Source organism: Capsella rubella, unplaced genomic scaffold (genome assembly GCF_000375325.1).
Source record: "Capsella rubella cultivar Monte Gargano unplaced genomic scaffold, Caprub1_0 scaffold_8, whole genome shotgun sequence".
Classification (NCBI taxonomy): domain Eukaryota; kingdom Viridiplantae; phylum Streptophyta; class Magnoliopsida; order Brassicales; family Brassicaceae; genus Capsella; species Capsella rubella.
Window position 1 is genome coordinate 6,313,224 of NW_006238916.1, and position 17,604 is coordinate 6,330,827.

General features: G+C 35.1%; 4 protein-coding genes and 1 long non-coding RNA gene across 7 annotated transcripts; 4 read left to right on the forward strand and 1 right to left on the reverse strand.

Moving 5' to 3' along the window:
• The first annotated feature begins 497 nt into the window (after positions 1-497).
• On the forward strand, positions 498-5,062 carry LOC17874669 (C2 and GRAM domain-containing protein At5g50170). 2 transcript variants are annotated; one of them, XM_023777264.1, is made up of 11 exons: positions 815-893; positions 1,060-1,131; positions 1,218-1,318; positions 1,418-2,641; positions 2,733-2,915; positions 3,055-3,338; positions 3,474-3,590; positions 3,787-4,049; positions 4,150-4,324; positions 4,457-4,729; positions 4,822-5,062. In XM_023777264.1, the coding sequence occupies exons 3-11, from the start codon at positions 1,279-1,281 to the stop codon at positions 5,029-5,031; spliced, it is 2,769 nt and encodes a 922-aa protein (XP_023633032.1). In that variant the 5' UTR covers positions 815-893; positions 1,060-1,131; positions 1,218-1,278; the 3' UTR covers positions 5,032-5,062. The 2 variants fall into 2 exon arrangements, with proteins under 2 accessions (XP_006279567.1, XP_023633032.1); XM_006279505.2 differs by lacking the exons at positions 1,060-1,131; positions 1,218-1,318 and having other exon boundaries at positions 498-893.
• Positions 5,063-5,620: 558 nt separating this feature from the next.
• Positions 5,621-6,866, reverse strand: LOC111828650. Of its 2 annotated transcripts, none has more exons than XR_002832460.1 (4): positions 6,550-6,866; positions 6,372-6,444; positions 6,177-6,265; positions 5,621-6,088 (listed from the first exon to the last, which is right to left on the reverse strand). It is a non-coding gene; the product is annotated as an uncharacterized LOC111828650 (long non-coding RNA). The 2 variants fall into 2 exon arrangements; XR_002832459.1 differs by having other exon boundaries at positions 5,623-6,088; positions 6,372-6,421; positions 6,550-6,860.
• Positions 6,867-7,408: 542 nt separating this feature from the next.
• Positions 7,409-8,044, forward strand: LOC17876116. Its single transcript, XM_006279813.2, has one exon. The coding sequence runs from the start codon at positions 7,556-7,558 to the stop codon at positions 7,898-7,900; it is 345 nt and encodes a 114-aa protein (XP_006279875.1). The 5' UTR covers positions 7,409-7,555; the 3' UTR covers positions 7,901-8,044.
• Positions 8,045-9,878: 1,834 nt separating this feature from the next.
• LOC17875037 (serine/threonine-protein kinase HT1) lies at positions 9,879-12,264 on the forward strand. Its single transcript, XM_006280676.2, has 6 exons — positions 9,879-10,404; positions 10,650-10,782; positions 10,889-11,084; positions 11,350-11,474; positions 11,557-11,715; positions 11,799-12,264. Exons 1-6 carry the CDS (start codon positions 10,283-10,285, stop codon positions 12,111-12,113), a joined length of 1,050 nt encoding a protein of 349 aa, XP_006280738.2. The 5' UTR covers positions 9,879-10,282; the 3' UTR covers positions 12,114-12,264.
• A 2,780-nt stretch (positions 12,265-15,044) lies between these two features.
• Positions 15,045-16,184, forward strand: LOC17877369 (high-affinity nitrate transporter 3.1). Its single transcript, XM_006281037.2, has 2 exons — positions 15,045-15,299; positions 15,447-16,184. The coding sequence occupies exons 1-2, from the start codon at positions 15,146-15,148 to the stop codon at positions 15,926-15,928; spliced, it is 636 nt and encodes a 211-aa protein (XP_006281099.1). The 5' UTR covers positions 15,045-15,145; the 3' UTR covers positions 15,929-16,184.
• Positions 16,185-17,604: the final 1,420 nt, after the last annotated feature.

Here is a 17,604-nt window from a genome sequence, read left to right on the forward strand (position 1 = left end):
GTGTTCCACTCTACCAAAGCTGTGAAACGGCTTTGCCCAGCATTCAAACAAACACACACACAACAAAAAGCAAAGTTACACACTAAACACCATTTTAAACGCCAAAATTAGTCGTTTTTTTCTCAAACTAATCGTTACAATTTTTTCACCATTCAAACATATATTTTTATCACCTTATCAATTTTGATTCAAATCAATATCGGATTAGTGTCTAATCCGCACTGTCTATTTTCGCTGTTACAATTCGGACTCTAAATTAAAAAGTAAAATTTAATATGGAAAAAAAGAGGAAAAAGAAAAAAAAAATCACAAAACCAACAAAATTAGCCGAATGTGTGTAAACCGACCCATCATCCCAATCATCACTTTCCGTGTCACTCTCTTCCTCTCCCACGTTTTCTCTCTGTTTCTTCCCTTTATGGGTTTTAACTTCTCCCTTCCTCTTCAGTTTTCGAATTCTAACAAATCCACATTTCTCTGATTCCACCATCATCTCTCTCGCTCTCTCGCTTCAAAGTTTCGCTTTCTCTAATCGATGAGGCTCTACGTCTACATACTACAAGCGAAAGATTTGCCGGCGAAAGAGACGTTCGCGAAGCTTCACGTTGGGAAACACAAGTCTAAGACGAGAGTCGCGAGAGACACTTCTTCACCGATCTGGAATGAGGAATTCGTTTTCAGGATCAGTACCGATGTCGTCGACGAAGGCGACGACGTCGTTGTTTCGATTCTTCACCACGAGCTGGATCGTTACTCTAATGTTTCGACCGGATTGATTGGTAAAGTTAGGATTCCTCTTCGTTCCGTTGCTGCTGAAGAGAATCAAACTCTCTTGCCTACTTGGTTTGTGATTGAGAAGCCTAGTGATGGCAAGCTTGTTAACATTGAATGTGGTTAGTTTCTTCGATTTTTTTCGACTTTGTTTCGTATTTGATTTTGGTTCTGTAGTCACTTGTGGAACCAGTAGAGTATGAACGTTTAGGATGAGAAGATTTGTGCTTACTTTGTTGATCATGAATTAAGCTTTGATTCATATGAAATGGTGTTTTCTGGTGTTAGGTGAAGTCTTTACTTAGTGCAGTGGCTTGTTATTAGTGAAATACCTTGAGATCATATATGAGAATGTGTGAGGTAATTGTTTGGTATTGAGATTTGTGTCACATTTTGAAGAACTGTTAATCTCATAATCTGTTTTTATGATTTTTGTTTTGTGATAGTATTTAGAAGTCTGGACTGCCTAGTTTATGAAGAAGAAACTTTATCTGCTATCTAAGGCAGATGAGCCAGATTAAGATACAAGAATCATCGAAATCTTTGAGTTTGATATATTCCCTTGTTGGCGTTGAGCTTTGTATCTGTGTGTGTATATGGAGATCGTGGTTTATCTATGGATATGAATTGTACCTTTGTCTTGCAGGGAAAATTCTTCTCAGTTTGTCTTTGCAAGGGAAGTGGGAAAGTAACTCTGGTGAAAAAGTCCAAAATGATAAGCAGGATATCATGTTGGAAGGTGTCAAAGAACTCGAAGGATCTCCTAAAGATCTGAGTTCCTCCAAAGATGGGAAAAAGCGTAAACACCACCATGATGGGAAGCACATAATGAAGAATTTTGTCAACCAGATTGACAAGCTTTTTCATAAGAAAGAGGAAATTTCTAAAAGACTCCATGACGACTCATCAGGAGGGCAAGGCATAACCTCGAATTATGAGGATGCCACAGACAAATCTTCTTGCTCTGCTACGTGTACTAGCTTTGAGGAAGGTCTTGACCTGATGCAGTCTAGTGACAGTGAAAAGGAAGAAATGCCTGAGAATCTTACAGGGGGAGTTCTTGTTGATCAGAAATATTTAGTCTCGCCCTGCAATCTTAACAAATTTCTTTTCGCACCAAGTTCGGAATTTAGGAAAGAGGTAGCTGAACTTCAAGGGTTATCAGATGTACAGGAAGGGCCTTGGACAATGATGCAAGAAGATACTCCTCATCTAACTCGGGTTGTTACATACATGAGGGCTGCAACAAAAATGGTCAAAGCGGTTAAAGCAACGGAGAATCAAATTTATCGGAAAGCAAATGGGAAAGAATTTGCTGTTTTTGTTAGTGTAAGTACTCCAGATGTTCCCTATGGAAGTACTTTTAAAGTAGAGTTGCTTTACAAGATACTACCTGAAACAGAGCCAACTGCTGGTGGGGAATCTTCTCGACTGATCATATCATGGGGAATTCAATTCAATCAAAGTACTATAATGAAAGGTATGATCGAAGGAGGTGCTAAGCAAGGGCTGAGAGAGAGCTTTGAACAATTTTCTGATCTCCTGGCTAAGACTTACAAAACTCTAGATCCTGCTGTTGTATTGGACAAAGACCAGGTTATAGCAACAGTGCAGTCAGAACAAAAGACTGATTTGAAATCAGCTTTTCTATACTTCTGGAGTTCTTCTGTCATCTGTGCTGTTCTTTTGTCTATATATGTTGTAGTGCATATTCTGCACTGTGAGCCCAGCAAAATCCAAGGTCTTGAATTCTATGGGCTTGATTTACCTGATAGTTTTGGAGAGCTATTCAGTAGTGGAATGCTAGTTCTTCTTCTGGAGCGTGTGTATATGATGACTGTGCATTTTATACAAGCTAGATTGCATCGAGGTGAGGATGATAGTTTCTCTTTAGAAAATACCTTCAAACTTGTATTGTTTGTGCAGCCCATTTGACGTTGAGTTCTTGTTCCTGATCTCAGGAAGAGATCATGGAGTCAAATCAAATGGCAAAGGATGGATTCTGACAATAGCTTTAATCAAAGGCACAAATTTGGCTTCAGTGGAAGCAACAGAGCTCTTTGATCCCTATGTTATTTTCACTTGCAATGGGAAAACAAGAACAAGCTCTGTCAAACTTCAAGCCCAGGATCCTCAGTGGAATGGTAATCAAACTTTTGCTATTATTTATATTTTCATCGTCAGTGAAAATCCTGCGTATCATTTTTCTATATTTCAGTTTTACCTTGTTTTCTAATATATCGCCACAATGCCACTTAATAATACATGGTGTGGTGATTGCAGAGGTAATCGAGTTTGATGCAATGGAGGAACCACCATCAGTATTAGATGTGGAGGTATTTGATTTTGATGGTCCATTTGATCAGGGTGCCTCTCTTGGTCATGCAGAGATCAATTTCTTTAAACATACAGCCGATGAACTTGCGGACTTGTGTGTTCCTTTAGTTGGTCATCATGCTCAAGCGTCTCAGTCGAAGTTACAGTTGAGAATTTTTTTGGAAAACAAGAACGGGGTTGAAACAATGAAAGATTACTTGAGTAAGGTGGAAAAGGAAGTAGGCAAGAAGGTAAACATGTGCATCTACTGTGATGAAGTACCATTAGTTGGCCAGTCTTTGCGACTTGGTGTGGTTGCTTGAAAAATCCTTCATTACTTTCATGTCCAACTCTGATATCTGCTCTCTTGTTGTATATCGTGACAGTTAAACATTCGGTCACCACAGAAGAACTGTGCTTTCCAGAAACTGTTTGGTTTGCCCCATGAAGAATTTCTTCTCAAAGAATATACTTGTTACTTGAAGAGAAAACTTCCTGTGCAGGTTTGCGTCTTTTTTCTTTTCATCTGGTTAATTCTTGAACTATTTTCCACTCGATACATAAGAAATATCTTCGACAGCATGGTGGATGTACCCATAGATTAGGCAGTATAGTTGAGCAGGAATACAGAAAATAGACACTAGAATAGAATGGAACTGATGTTAGAATCTAATATATGCTTGCTGCTAATGTTAACAGGGAAAGCTCTATCTGTCTGCTAGAATTGTGGCGTTCTACTCAAATGTATTTGGACACAAGACAAAATTTTACTTCCTCTGGGAAGATATTGATGACATCCAAGTGCTTCCCCCAACTTTTGCTTCCTTAGGAAGCCCTTTGCTACTCATTATTCTAAAAAAGAACCGAGGTCTTGATGCAAAACATGGGGCTAAATCTCTGGATGATGAAGGAAGACTTTGGTTCTATTTTCAGTCTTTTGTGTCATTTGATGCGACTAGCAGGTCCGTTAAGGAATTTCGTTTACATGATTATTAAGCTGACCAAACCCAAAACGATTAGTTTACTAGCTATTGAATTTTGAATTATTCTTGAATATGGCAGGACAATCATGGCTTTGTGGAAAACGAGAACGTTAAGTGTAGATCACAGAGCACAAATAGCAGAAGAAGAACAAGATGTGTCAGATCCCTTCCTTTTGCCTGAAGATGTTGCAGTTGTTTCAGATTCGGATGCATTAAAGATGTCAAAAGTGTACACGCGTGATCTACCTTGCGATGTATACATCATCTTTAACTCCTTTCTATGCTACTTCCATTTAAGAGAGGCTATGCGATTCTGCAGTGTTAAGTGAGGATCGGTTTGAAGATGGTCTTCTGGGAACTTGATCTCAAAATATTTTCTGTTACAGGTGGAATTGGTAATGAAGATCTTTGGTGGCGGAGAACTGGAGCGTAAGATCATGGAGAAATCTGGATGTTTGAATTACGCAAGTACAACTTGGGAATCTAAGAACCCGGGGGTCTACGAAAGACGGCTTTCTTACAAATATAATCACTATGTGTCTGTGTTTGGAGGCGGAGTCACATGCGCACAACAGAAATCTCTAGCTCCAAGTGATGAAGGTTGGATCTTGAATGAGATTGTGGCTCTCCATGATGTTCCATTCGGAGACCATTTTCGCGTAAGCCTTCTTCTTCCACTGATTTTTTATATACAGGCCAAAAATTCAATTTGGTAATTATGATGATGATAATTATGATGATGATCATGTAGGTTCATCTAAGGTATGAGGTGAAAAAAGCAGGAGTTGATTGTAAAACAAGTAAATGCGATGTGTATCTGAAGATCAGGTGGCTCAAAACTATAAAGTTCGAACAGAGGATTAGCAAAAGTATAATGGAGAAATTTAGGACTCGATTAAATGTCATATTTGATTTGTTCCAGAAAGAGTCTGTAGCAAATTCATCTTTGACACTTCTCTGACTAATAAAAAAACTATACTTGTTTCTTTACATCTCTTTCTCTTTAAGTCAAAATTTTGAATCTCGACTTGACTTGATCCAATCACGTGATTCACTTACCAACATAGTAGGGAATTGAACATGAAGGTGTGTAGTGTAGATTGACTTATACAAACCTTAAACCATTTCATGTCCTAAACGATATCCCCAAGATTAGTGCTTAGCTACACAATTAGATCCAATTTGTGGTATACATAGAATCTATCAAGAGTTTGACATTTACTGTATTAACAAAAGTGAGTTTATGGAATTGTATAATAGCAAATAGAATCTTATGTTATATTTATACAGAAAAGATTGTATATACACATTTTAAGAATAAAATGAAAATCTATGTTTAACAAATTGTATAACATTCTATTATTGTTCTGATGATGATATGCATTGATGTAACATGTTATTTTACAATTATTGAATAGTATTTTTGAAAGATAAGTAAAATATAAATACATATATTGAGTGTTATTTGTTATGCTAAAATAATGTAGGGGTATTTAGCAATAGAATAAAAAACTATATTTTAAAATGTAAATGTAATAATGTTATGGGAATATTATATTCTATACCCTTTTCTAAACTCAAACTTGTCAATCTGCCAATGTTTTAAAAGTATTTTATTGAATGCCAAAATAGGATTTTTAATATAGCACGAAAAGACAACTATGCCCTCACCAACTCACAACTCAATTGCCAATTGTGTTCGAAAGTTGGAATGTGATGGGATGTTTTTGGGGCTAGTAACAATGGCATTAAATGCTACAATATATGCTAATATCTAGGGGACAAATGCTTTAGTGGGTGTTTAGAAGCAAAACAAAAAATAAAAAATTGCAAAATCAGATCTGAAATAGTATTAATGGAGGACAAGTATAGGAGAAGTTTTGTGGAAGGTGTGGGTGGTGAAGAAGGAGCAGCGATTTCCGATTTTAGCAGCTTAATTACGGTGGACAAGACAAGATAATCAAGAATATGTAGAGATGTCCACTTGCCTATCGATGTGTGTATAGTCGATAGACAATCTATAAAATGATGTAAAAAATAACGGATGAGTAAATAATATATGATGGACAAAATATATAAAGTAGATCTGGTCCATCGAAAACTCACTTTGACAGATTCCAAGAGACAACTCCTATGCGTGTCCTCTGACATGTGGTCAGTAAGAATTGTACTCCGACAACGTTTGTCTAGGCTTTCTTAAACCGGTGAAGGACAAACACAAAAAGATGAGTTAGAAGAAGATATGAACAATTGTGTTGATGGCCATATTAAGTGCAGTAGATCTCGTCTATTAAAACTTACATTGAGAAGTAATGGACAATTGTGGTATTTGGAGGCAACGTTGTGGTACTCTGGCAAGGATTGCATAAGCTTTCTTAAATTGGTGAATGACAAACACAAAAAGATAAGTAGTAAACTATATGGACAACACTGTTGATGGACATGTTAGGTGTAGTAGATCTGGTCCATTGAAACTTACATTGAGGAGTTCTGAGAACAAATTTTGTTTGGATATCGGGCTGAGAGGATCTCCGCCGGATCTGGAATGATCATCTCCGTGTTCACCGCCTTCCATATCAAAATATTGAATTAGATCGAAAGTAAAACATGGTGGGAGAATTTGTGAACGAAAAAAATTGTTTAGTATGCGTAGGTTGTCCATTAGAAAAAATTGTATGTCTGCAGAATGTGAACAGTCAAATCTGGGAAAGAGAACTCTGAAACTGTCGCAGGAAAAATAACCCAACTCAACTTTTTACTCTGCACAAGAATTAATACAATGAGGATAAAATTGTCTTTTTGTTTGGTCCTTATGGCAGGTGGGAGAAGACATTGGACAAAGTGGCAATGCTTACAAATTTGGCTACTGTAGAGGGCATAGGATATAATTTTCTCTAATGTTATTTTACATTTCTTTATAAAATTTCTGAAATCACGTTTCTATCCATATACTATTGAACTATCTTTTCTTCTATTTTTCAATTGAATTTGTCATAAATTTGAGTTTTGCGAGGTCTCGTTTTTAACATTATCTTATAACGAATCTATAGACCTCGAGTTGATGCACCAGCAACAGCAAACACACCCCAAAACTGATGAGAGCAGCCGAACATACATTACATAGCATACACTGCTCCTCAGTATTTGCCCCGAGATGAAGAATCCTTTTTTACTTGCACCATTCCCATGCTTGTGTCTGTTCATTGTCTTCACCCATCTTTTGTTTTTATAATTCTTACTATATTTTAATACCAAAATAGAGACACCCAATGCCTTTATGTGTCTCCTACTTCAAACCACCTTCATGAATCATTCTCATTACACAACTCAACCTCCCCCATGTGCCTTCACATGCATTCCAATGAAAACACCACTCAAAATTAAATTAATCAAATCTCCTCTATTAATTCCATCTAAACCATTGTTGTTAGTATAATATAATCTCAAAACAACCACTTTTTGACTTCACGTTCATTCAACAAGCTATGGATCTTTGCAAAAGTAGAGCAACAACCACCGTTACTCTCTCATGTCTCATCTTCTTCGTCTCTTCATTCTACACAATCTCGACCGCGGAATATTCAGCCACTAATCCACTCTCTTACCAACTCCTTCTATTTACCGCCTTCTTTATAGCTGCAGCCTTGTCGCTTCTTATGTTGGTCGCGGCCGCAAGAGCCACCATGGTCGCTTGGATAACTGTGCTTGTTCTGTTGGCTTTCTCGGGTACGCGGCGACGCGTTCTGGCACGGAGAGGGAAGACAATCACCGCGGATGTGGCGATGTGCTTGTTCAGGGTTCTGTTTAGAGAGGCAGATCCTCGCGGTTAGTCTCTTGATGGTTGGTTAATTGGTTGGTTGTTCCTTGTTAGAGAGTTTTTTTTTGTATATAAACAAACAAAATATATGTCTTTTTGTGAATGGTTTTCCCTTTTGTATTTATTTATACGGAATCAAATTAAATTTTTGTGTGCTTTAAATGTATTAAAATTCTATATAGTTATAAAATGATACGTTACAAAACAATTTAAACCCTTCTGAATTTTACTTTAAGAAAATGTTTCTTTATCAATATTTTTAAAAAAGAGATTTATTTAATCTCAAATCCGATCTTGTAAATAGTTTAAGGAAATAAAATCATTAGCGATTTATTAAAACCCCAAATGATCTCAGTTTTTGGTCTTAATTAAAGTATATTTAAACTATTTTTTTATTTTCCTACAACTATAAACTTTTTAAACTATGAATTTTTACATTTCTTTTCTCTTCTTCAACTACAAAATAAAATTGGCGCTCAAAAACCAAAAAAAAAAGGAATAGGAGAAAAAAGTTAAACAAAAGTATGCCTAAACTAACAAAAATCTTTATGTTTTTTTTTGCTAAGCAAAAAACCCTTTCGTTAGTAGAAACAAAACAAAAGAAAAAAATAATCCTTATTTATAGCTTTCTAAAAAGTTGTCGAAACATTTCATTTCGATGATGTCAAATACAATTTACTACGACATGTCACTCATTTAAACAGATTCTACAGACGATGTGTTACGATACTTTTACTATTTAGTCAGCCATTTTTGAATAGATCTACCACACCAACATAAGGAAAGACATGACATACAGTATATGCCTTTAGATAAATTGGTTGGCTTCTAAGATCTAAGAAGGAAGAAACACATTTCACAACATATAAAAGGAAACGTTACCTTGAGTGACAAAAGCCGTTGTCTACAAAAAAGGAAGGAAATGCGCAAAAATAGCTTGGTCGAGATACTCTATTTCAGCAAGAGTCTTTGGATCTACTCAAATTTATAATTCAAATTTTTTTACTTACAAACATATTCTAAAATTATGTTAGAGATCAACTATAATATAACCATAATAGACTTAATACCATACAAAATATTAGTAATACTCTCGAGAACCATAATGAATTTAATGTTAGTTTTTACATGTTTGAATTGCTCTTGATGTTTGCGAAGAAATTGCACAAAAACAAGTATTTACTTAGTGGTATTTTTATATGATTAATATATTATTTTCTAAATGAATCTCGTGAATTACGCTTAAATCCAATTAAAAAAATTAACTAAAATATTTTACCGAGAAATTATGTGAATTACAATATTAAAAACTAAAGAATATTTTCATGCAAATGTTAAGCATTTAGCATCATCTCCAAACCAAAAGTTCACTAGAGATGTCAAATGTTTTATGTCAATATTTTACAAAAGTAATTGATGTTTTACGGACTCTGCTATAAATTTAACCCCCCAAAAAAGGAGACACTTAGCAAATTTTATTCTGTTTAATATTTGATTGAAATTAAAATTGTTATTTTCTATAGGTTTAGAGTTTACTTTAAGAATAGATTATGAGTTGAATTTGTTTTGGTAAAGTACATTTGGTTTTAATTCACATATTAATTTTTATAGATGAAATTGAAATAAGTCAAGTCAGTCACTACCGATCCATTAAATTAACAAAATAACAAACACGATTTTTGAATATTAAACTTTACATACAAATGTCTTTTAACTTGAACCAAAATCAATCAATTAATCTTCTGATCTTTTAGTTTTTTTTTTTACTCACCACACCAAACTCTCTTTGTCTCTCTTTCCACATCAAGACAATGGTTATGCGCTACTCTGCCACCATCAAAGATAAATTAAACAAACCTCCAAAACTCATCAAGTGAATCCCTCAAGTTTCTTATTACAAAACCCAAAAACCAAAGCGATCCAGTGTTGTTCTTCCTACTCACACATAACCACTGATTCTTCTTCTTCCTTGCTCTGCTTCTATCTTTGTTTTTGTAAAGATTCTTCTCTTATCCATTGAGAGTTCTCTCAATTTATTTTCTATTTAATATATAATCTATATTTATATAAACACTTATATATTAGTTGGGGGAGAGCTTGCCTGGTGTCGCCTTCTTCTCTCTCTAAGACTTGTGCTTAATTTACGGACATGTGAGGATACTTGCTTTTGCCTCATCAAAGGCCATGTTAGCTATCTTTACTTATCTCTTCTCTTCTTTGCCGTGTGAGCTCTCAAATCTTCAGAGATACAAATCAAGAAAGTGGTAAACCACAAAAGAAAGGACAAGTCTTTTTGGTATATCAGATTAGAGAGAGAGAGAGAGATCAGGAAAAAATGTGGTTGCTTTGTGTCCTGATTCAAGGTTGGATGAAGTAATCTGTGTGATTGTGGTAAATGCTTGCAATGGATTCTTTAACTGGATACAGAATGGAACCCAAATGGCAAATTGATCCTCAGCTTCTCTTTGTTGGACCAAAGATTGGAGAAGGTGCTCATGCCAAAGTCTATGAGGGAAAGTAAGCTCCTTTCTTCTTCTTTCTCACTTTCTTGATTTTGATTTAACTTTCACTCTTAGCTGATGAGATTATTGGGAAAGTTTGGATTTTGATTTGTGGGTAAGTGAAGTTTAGTGCTTGTTCTATATGGGTCTGAAGAAAATGCTTGTTTGGTGGACTCATCTATCTAGATTTGCCTAGTTAGATTATTGAATTTTGCTCAATTGGGTATTCAAAAGTTGGGGTTTTTAATGGATCTGTTACAGATACAAGAATCAGACAGTTGCTATAAAGATAGTTCACAGAGGAGAAACACCAGAAGAGATTGCAAAGAGGGATTCAAGATTCCTAAGAGAAGTAGAAATGCTCTCACGAGTTCAACACAAGAATTTGGTCAAGGTTCTGCTTTTTTGAGATCTATGGCTGATTTTGGCTCAAAGTTTTATCAGTAATGGCTTGAAGGTTTATAGATGAGTCATTTCATTGGGTTTTGTCTTTGAAACAGTTCATTGGTGCTTGCAAGGAGCCTGTAATGGTGATAGTTACGGAACTTCTTCAAGGCGGTACACTGCGTAAATATCTGTTAAACTTGAGACCCGCATGTTTGGAGACCCGTGTGGCCATCGGTTTTGCGCTTGATATTGCTCGTGGCATGGAATGCTTGCATTCCCATGGGATCATTCACCGTGATCTCAAACCTGGTAAAAATACCATTCTTTTCTCTTTAAACCTATGTATGTCATTTAATGATCTGCTTAAAGTATTTGCAAAACAACTTGTTTTATGGAAACCACATGCTCAGATCTCAATCACAAAGAATCTTTCTTTCTTATTTTATTGTCTGACACCACACACGCTTCAAGTTTCTTTTTATATTCTGCTGGTTATGATTAGATTTAGTATGAAGTGTTGTAGACCTTACTTTTGCAAGAATGATGTTAAAGGATCTTTTGTCTTCCCTTGCAGAGAACTTGCTTTTAACTGCAGACCACAAAACAGTAAAGCTAGCAGACTTTGGATTAGCAAGAGAAGAGTCACTAACTGAGATGATGACAGCTGAGACAGGAACATACCGATGGATGGCACCTGAGGTGCTTTACTATTGAAAACATTTGTTAGTTTCTCGTGCTTCTCTTTCAGTTGCTTAAATGAAATCTTGATGGGATATTACAGTTGTACAGCACGGTAACACTTCGATTGGGAGAGAAGAAGCATTACAACCATAAAGTCGATGCTTATAGCTTTGCAATCGTTCTCTGGGAGCTGTTACACAACAAATTGCCTTTTGAGGGAATGTCGAATCTCCAAGCAGCATATGCAGCAGCCTTCAAAGTGAGTAACACTGTCTTGTTTTGCTTCTTTTGGATTTGGTTTTACAGTACTCTCCTCCTTTTATTTGACATATATCTTTACAGAATGTGAGGCCAAGTGCGGAGAGCTTACCAGAGGAGTTAGGCGACATTGTAACATCATGTTGGAATGAGGATCCGAATGCTCGGCCCAACTTCACACATATCATTGAGTTACTACTTAACTATCTCTCCAAGGTTGGATCTCCTATATCCGCGATTCCACAACGGATTCTTGCTTCAAAGAACACACTATTGCCACCGGATTCTCCTGGAACTAGCTCTTTGATGGCTAAGCTTGATGAATGTGGGGAAACTCCAAAGGCCAAAAGTGAAGACAAACGAAAAGGATTGTTCTTCTGCTTCAATCAATGTTATTAACCTTCTATCACAGAGTGGTTTTAGGACCAAAGATTTGGTAGACATCACTCAAAATTGTTGATGTAATAACGTCTTCCCCATCACAGATAAACTCTATATGAATTTAGCAAAAAAGTTCATTTTATATAAATAAATAGTTATGTAATTGTAATGAGTTTTTTAAGTAGAAGTAAAGAAAAAAGTATCTTAAAGAGGCTCAGGAATAAGAAAGTTTGTACTTGTGTTAAATGTGCCCTTTTATATTTTTCCATCTTTTCTCTTATCAACCAAGACTCGAGGAATCTAAGTAATATATATTTTTTTAAGTTAAATGATATAATTAAGTTAACGATCATGTTAATATGATTAATGTTTGATTAAAAATCATAGTAGACACATGCCATGAGTTGTAAGTCGTAACAAAATGAAAATTGCTGCTGAGTGCTCCCTGCGAAACTTTTCCTTATTCCGTCTTCCCAAAGATCCTTGTCGAGTTAACCCACTTCTCGAGGCCATGTCTTGCGTTTTCGATGTATGCCTCCAAAGCAACTTGTACTTTCTCCAGATGTGGTTTCCCTAGGTTCTTAACTCGGCTCACCTAGAAAAACAAGACAATGTTCACTATATGTTTTATGTAATGTCAAAAGAGAAGCAGACGGATGAATAAAGATGGAAACATATTAACCTCAAGATAGTTGTATGAAATGTTGAATGCTTGGATGAGATGTGGAGTCAAAGCCTGCTTACACGTATGGAACACCTCGATGGACTTATCGGTTAAATATCGAATGTTTGGTTTGAGATAAATGGTTAATGTCACATAGGCATCTTTGATGCTTGGAATCCATTTCTGTGAAGTCAAAAGTTAATAAGAAAAAAAAAACACAAAGAGCTTCTCTTTTATAACAGTATAGTCAACTAAGCAAAAAAGGAGATACACAACTCTAAACTACAAAACCTACCTGTTTCTGAAGTTCATAAGTGTTTCCTTCTACTTCCTTCACTGGATTCTCAGTCTCAGACTAAATAAAGAATTAAACAAAAGCATATGTTAAAGACTTTGTAGCTTATAGTATTTGTAAAGTCTTGTCACCTTTACGAAAGTGATTCTTAGAAATAGAGAACGGAAGCTGAAAAGACTCTCTTTGGTTAATCTATTAAACCCTAAACACACATAACTTCATATGAAATCCAATGAACCGTTACCTGAGGAAGAAGCTTCTTCGTAATCACTGTAAGATAATAACAGAGAAGAAGAACGAGTAAAAGAAACAAGAGTAACTTAGAAAACGCCATTTTCTGGAGGCTTCACAAGAAAAGGACTTAAACACTGGAAGATAGAGAGTCACGATAGACAGAGTGAGGAGAAAGCGTAAGTCATATAAATGGTCTTCTCATCTTTTCTTTAATTACTTTTACCAAAAAAAAACAAAAAAAAAAAAGGTTTCTAATTACATAGTGTATTAGAAATTACCGGAAAAATTTAATTGGCTATTAAACATGTTTTTGTGAAATTATTATAAGATTTTGGGAAAAATATATATTTGAAATTAAATTGTTGAGATTTTTGTTTGAGGGTTTTTTTACTCCGAAGGGCTTGATTAAAATAAAACATTTTATTTTCTAATAAAAAAATATAGTCATACTCATATCTAATCTAATAGTAGTAGTAGTCGTTTGCTTTAAAAAGCTCCTCAAAAATAGTATAGAAAAACCATTGCCCTTCACGTTGGTTGTTTCGCTCACCTATTCTAATTCATTAACTATTATTAGTTCAATTCATATAAGCCAATGTAAATCAAACTTGGTAAATGCCAAAAAAATCGAACAAAAAATACATGATCAACGCCTGATTTAGTTTGTGGTAAAACAACTGAAAAATGCTAATATTTTTAAATTTCAATTAGAAAAAAAAAAAACAAATGAGTAATGGAAGTATCTTTGAGTACAGATTTTTATTTTGTTACTGATTATTGGGCTAAAGCAACAATGAGGCAAGTCGATGAGCATGGTCGGCAGGTTTGATGGTCGGAGTTTTTGATAACTGAATTAGGCTTTGTGTGTGAATTTTGGGATTTTAAGGATGAAGAAAACATAGTAACGTCAGAGTAATAGATCACTAAAGTTGACTTTTTTGTATCTAAAATGGCTCTTACTCAAGACAAACTTGGATTTTTTCAGGACGTGAAGAAGTTAGACAAAAAAAAAACAATTTGTATTTGGCAACTTAGACATACAATAGTATTGCAGCTTCAAGAGGCTTTCATTACCATATACGGACGTTGGACTTCTTTTCATGGAGTTTGTATCCAATATATTATAATTTGTTGATCTTTTAACATGTAGTTTTAGCCACACGGTATCCACATATATATATAATGGTCGAGCTTGGTAACGTGTAAGTTCTAAACAACTATATTTCAGATATATACACACACACCTATAGGTGTAATTTACACCGTGTAAAAACTATTAGTCACAAACAAAAATTTGCATTAAACCAAAATGTGATCGTGCTCATTCAATTCATTCTTTCTAGAAAAGATTTATTCTCTATAACCGATTAGTATATCTTCTCAAGAGGATTCATAGAAAAAGCGGATATGATTAGAATATGTAGAGTATCTTATAGGCGAAGTGTCATGGAATATTATAATTTGTTTGGAATCTGAAACTGAATTATTCAGTTGATTGATAAATAATAAAAAAACAAAAGCTCATATAGTCATATCTCATCCTTTGGCATGTTTAGGAGCCGTCTCAGCTGGACGGAGACAACACAGGCACTTGTGCCAGAGAGGGAACACAATCTTCCCAAGTCTTCCAAAGGGTAATCTCAGACCAAACCGTTGACTTTGTCCTTATTAATTGTTTATGCTAACCCTTCCAAGATATTTGATCCAAGGACGATATTACCATAAATCACTATATAAAGACATAAATGTGCACCCCACCTTTCTTATCAAACCTCAAAGTCAGCAAACACACAAAGGGGCATATTCCTCTTCTCCTCTTAAGCCTTAGTTTCTTGATATTCAGATTCAAGTATATCCATGGCGATCCACAAGATCCTCTTTGCTTCACTTCTCATATGTACACTGATCCAATCTAGCCTAGGTGCGGAAAAAAAAGAAAGGCTCTTCTCCGATCTTGAGAAAGGTTCACTTGAAGTCACCACTAAACCTAGCCGAGAAGGAGAAGGTGTCGGTAAGTATAATAATTCTCTTTTAAAACATTCATCATAAGTGTTGAAAACGTTACTTGTAAATTACTTAGAAATACGTGAATATGTATGATATAATCTGACATTAATTTATACATCAAGGCTGATCAATATATATTGGATATTTTTAGTTTTGGATGCTGGAATCGACAAAATAAGCATTACATGGAAGCTAAGCTCGACAGGGTCAAAAAAGGAGGCTGAATTTAAAACCATTAAAGTAAAGCTATGCTACGCTCCGACCAGCCAAGTTGACCGACCATGGCGCAAGACTCATGACGAGCTCTTCAAAGACAAGACCTGCCCACACAAGATCGTGGCCAGGCCTTATGACAAAACCACTCAATCTATTGACTGGACCCTTGAGCGTGACATCCCCACCGGAACCTACTTCGTTCGTGCCTACGCGGTTGATGCAAACGACCATGAAGTTGCCTTTGGACAGAGCACGGACGCAGCCAAGAAAACCGGTCTTTTCAGCGTTCAGGCTATCAGTGGTCGCCACAAGTCCCTAGACATTGCATCCGTCTGCTTCAGTGTCTTCTCCGTCGTGGCTTTGCTCGTCTTCTTTGTCAACGAGAAGAGGAAGGCCAAGATCGAGCAAAGCAAATGAGCTGTTTACTTTGCGTGTTTGTGACGTTGTACCCCCTAAAAAAAAGCGTTGACTTTGAACTTTCTTGTTTACCAATTGTTTTTGTCATGTTGCTTACTTCTTCTTCTTCTTCCCTATGTGCTCTTTTTATTTTATTTTTGTATTTATGCGTTTTGTACCATTAAGCCATTCATACGGAGCAAAACTAATCCTACGGTGGTGATGCGTTGTGTGATTTCTATATTTTTATATACTTTTTGATATATATTCTTACACACTTTGTTTGTTTAAAAAAAAATGGAATTTGAATCTTTCACACTTTGTGATATATACTCTTACACACTTTGTTTGTTTTCACAAAAAAATGGTAGTATCATAAAAGTTGCCAAAAGAAGAATGTAGTATAACAAAATAACAATATATTATATGACTTCTTTTTGCCATTTAGCAAAAGCAAAATATATACTATTATGACTTCTGAAATCAAAATTATATTTTTGTAATATTTTTCATATTTTACAAAATTGCAAAAAGGATGTAAGAAACAAATTTATGTTTCTCAATCTCTAGACCTGAAAATATGAAATGCTTATTAAAATTTGAAAGTGATAAGCATGATGAACTGCTGACAGCGATCCTGATCATCTCATTAAGATCTAGTTTGGGGTTTACTCAAAATGTCAAATATGTCGACACAGAGTAATAAAATAGTGATAGATGTACTGACGTCAGATAATATGATTAGTAATATATATATATATATATATTAACGCACAAAAATGTATACGTACACTGAGGCGAAAATGTAAAATATATAGCTATCGTCCAAAAAGTTTAATATTTTCGTTCATGCAAAAGTCATTGTTACGCTGTCTGATTGATAAAACTAGAGTTGTTGTTGTCCACCGTACTCATCGTCCACCAAATTGAGCCACTTGTTGGGGAAACCAAATTGGTCACGTCATAATCAATAGGCCTTATCAATATAAGCTGTGCTGGTTATTAGAAAATTCCATATAGCCGAAATAATCAAATAACTATAGTGTTAATATTATTAGTATTATCAGCAACGATACATTGACTTTTGCAAACCTGTGGTGGAATCATTTCCCAAGAGACATGGAGCCAAAGAAGCCACGTTCACATGGTTAAGTTCTATGTACGGAGGTAGTACCTTTTTCTTTTTTAATGGTCAAATACCAACAAACACCATCACTATATCTTTTCTTAGTCATTATGCTATCTTTTGAGTTTTGAACAAATAAAAAAGAAGCTATTGCAAAATTGTATTTGGCAACCTTATCTTATAAGTATCAAGATATGAATGAAACAAATAAAAGAAGAGAGTTATTTTTCTTGTCAAAAGAAAAGAAGAATGTACGATTTAGAATATGTGGCAACATGACCATCCTTGTTGAGATTAGTTTAACGAAAGAGATAATTTACATTTAAAAAACAAAAGAAAAATCTTCCTAAAAATGCCATTTTAAAGGCAAATATGAATATGCCACTAAAATATAGCATGTGTTATAGAATTTAGATAAATATTTTAGTTTGGTATGTATTTTTCACTTAACTTTTTGGTTTTTCAAAACAGTTATAAAAGTATTTAATATTTTAATTTATCAAATCCTATAAATTTAGATATCTTGACAAGAAATCTAATTGATGCGCTCATATTTCTAAGTACTATGTAA

Bases quoted from the DNA above. Each gene is read 5' to 3' on its own strand.
- LOC17874669 (XM_006279505.2), top strand. From the start codon at position 536: ATGAGGCTCTACGTCTACATACTACAAGCGAAAGATTTGCCGGCGAAA. The intron at 894-1,417 runs GTTAGTTTCTTC...TTTGTCTTGCAG, and splicing joins GCTTGTTAACATTGAATGTG to GGAAAATTCTTCTCAGTTTG. The intron at 3,591-3,786 runs GTTTGCGTCTTT...TAATGTTAACAG, and splicing joins AGAGAAAACTTCCTGTGCAG to GGAAAGCTCTATCTGTCTGC.
- LOC17876116 (XM_006279813.2), top strand. From the start codon at position 7,556: ATGGATCTTTGCAAAAGTAGAGCAACAACCACCGTTACTCTCTCATGT.
- LOC17875037 (XM_006280676.2), top strand. From the start codon at position 10,283: ATGCTTGCAATGGATTCTTTAACTGGATACAGAATGGAACCCAAATGG. The intron at 10,405-10,649 runs GTAAGCTCCTTT...GATCTGTTACAG, and splicing joins GCCAAAGTCTATGAGGGAAA to ATACAAGAATCAGACAGTTG. The intron at 11,716-11,798 runs GTGAGTAACACT...ATATCTTTACAG, and splicing joins CATATGCAGCAGCCTTCAAA to AATGTGAGGCCAAGTGCGGA.
- LOC17877369 (XM_006281037.2), top strand. From the start codon at position 15,146: ATGGCGATCCACAAGATCCTCTTTGCTTCACTTCTCATATGTACACTG. The intron at 15,300-15,446 runs GTAAGTATAATA...GGATATTTTTAG, and splicing joins CCGAGAAGGAGAAGGTGTCG to TTTTGGATGCTGGAATCGAC.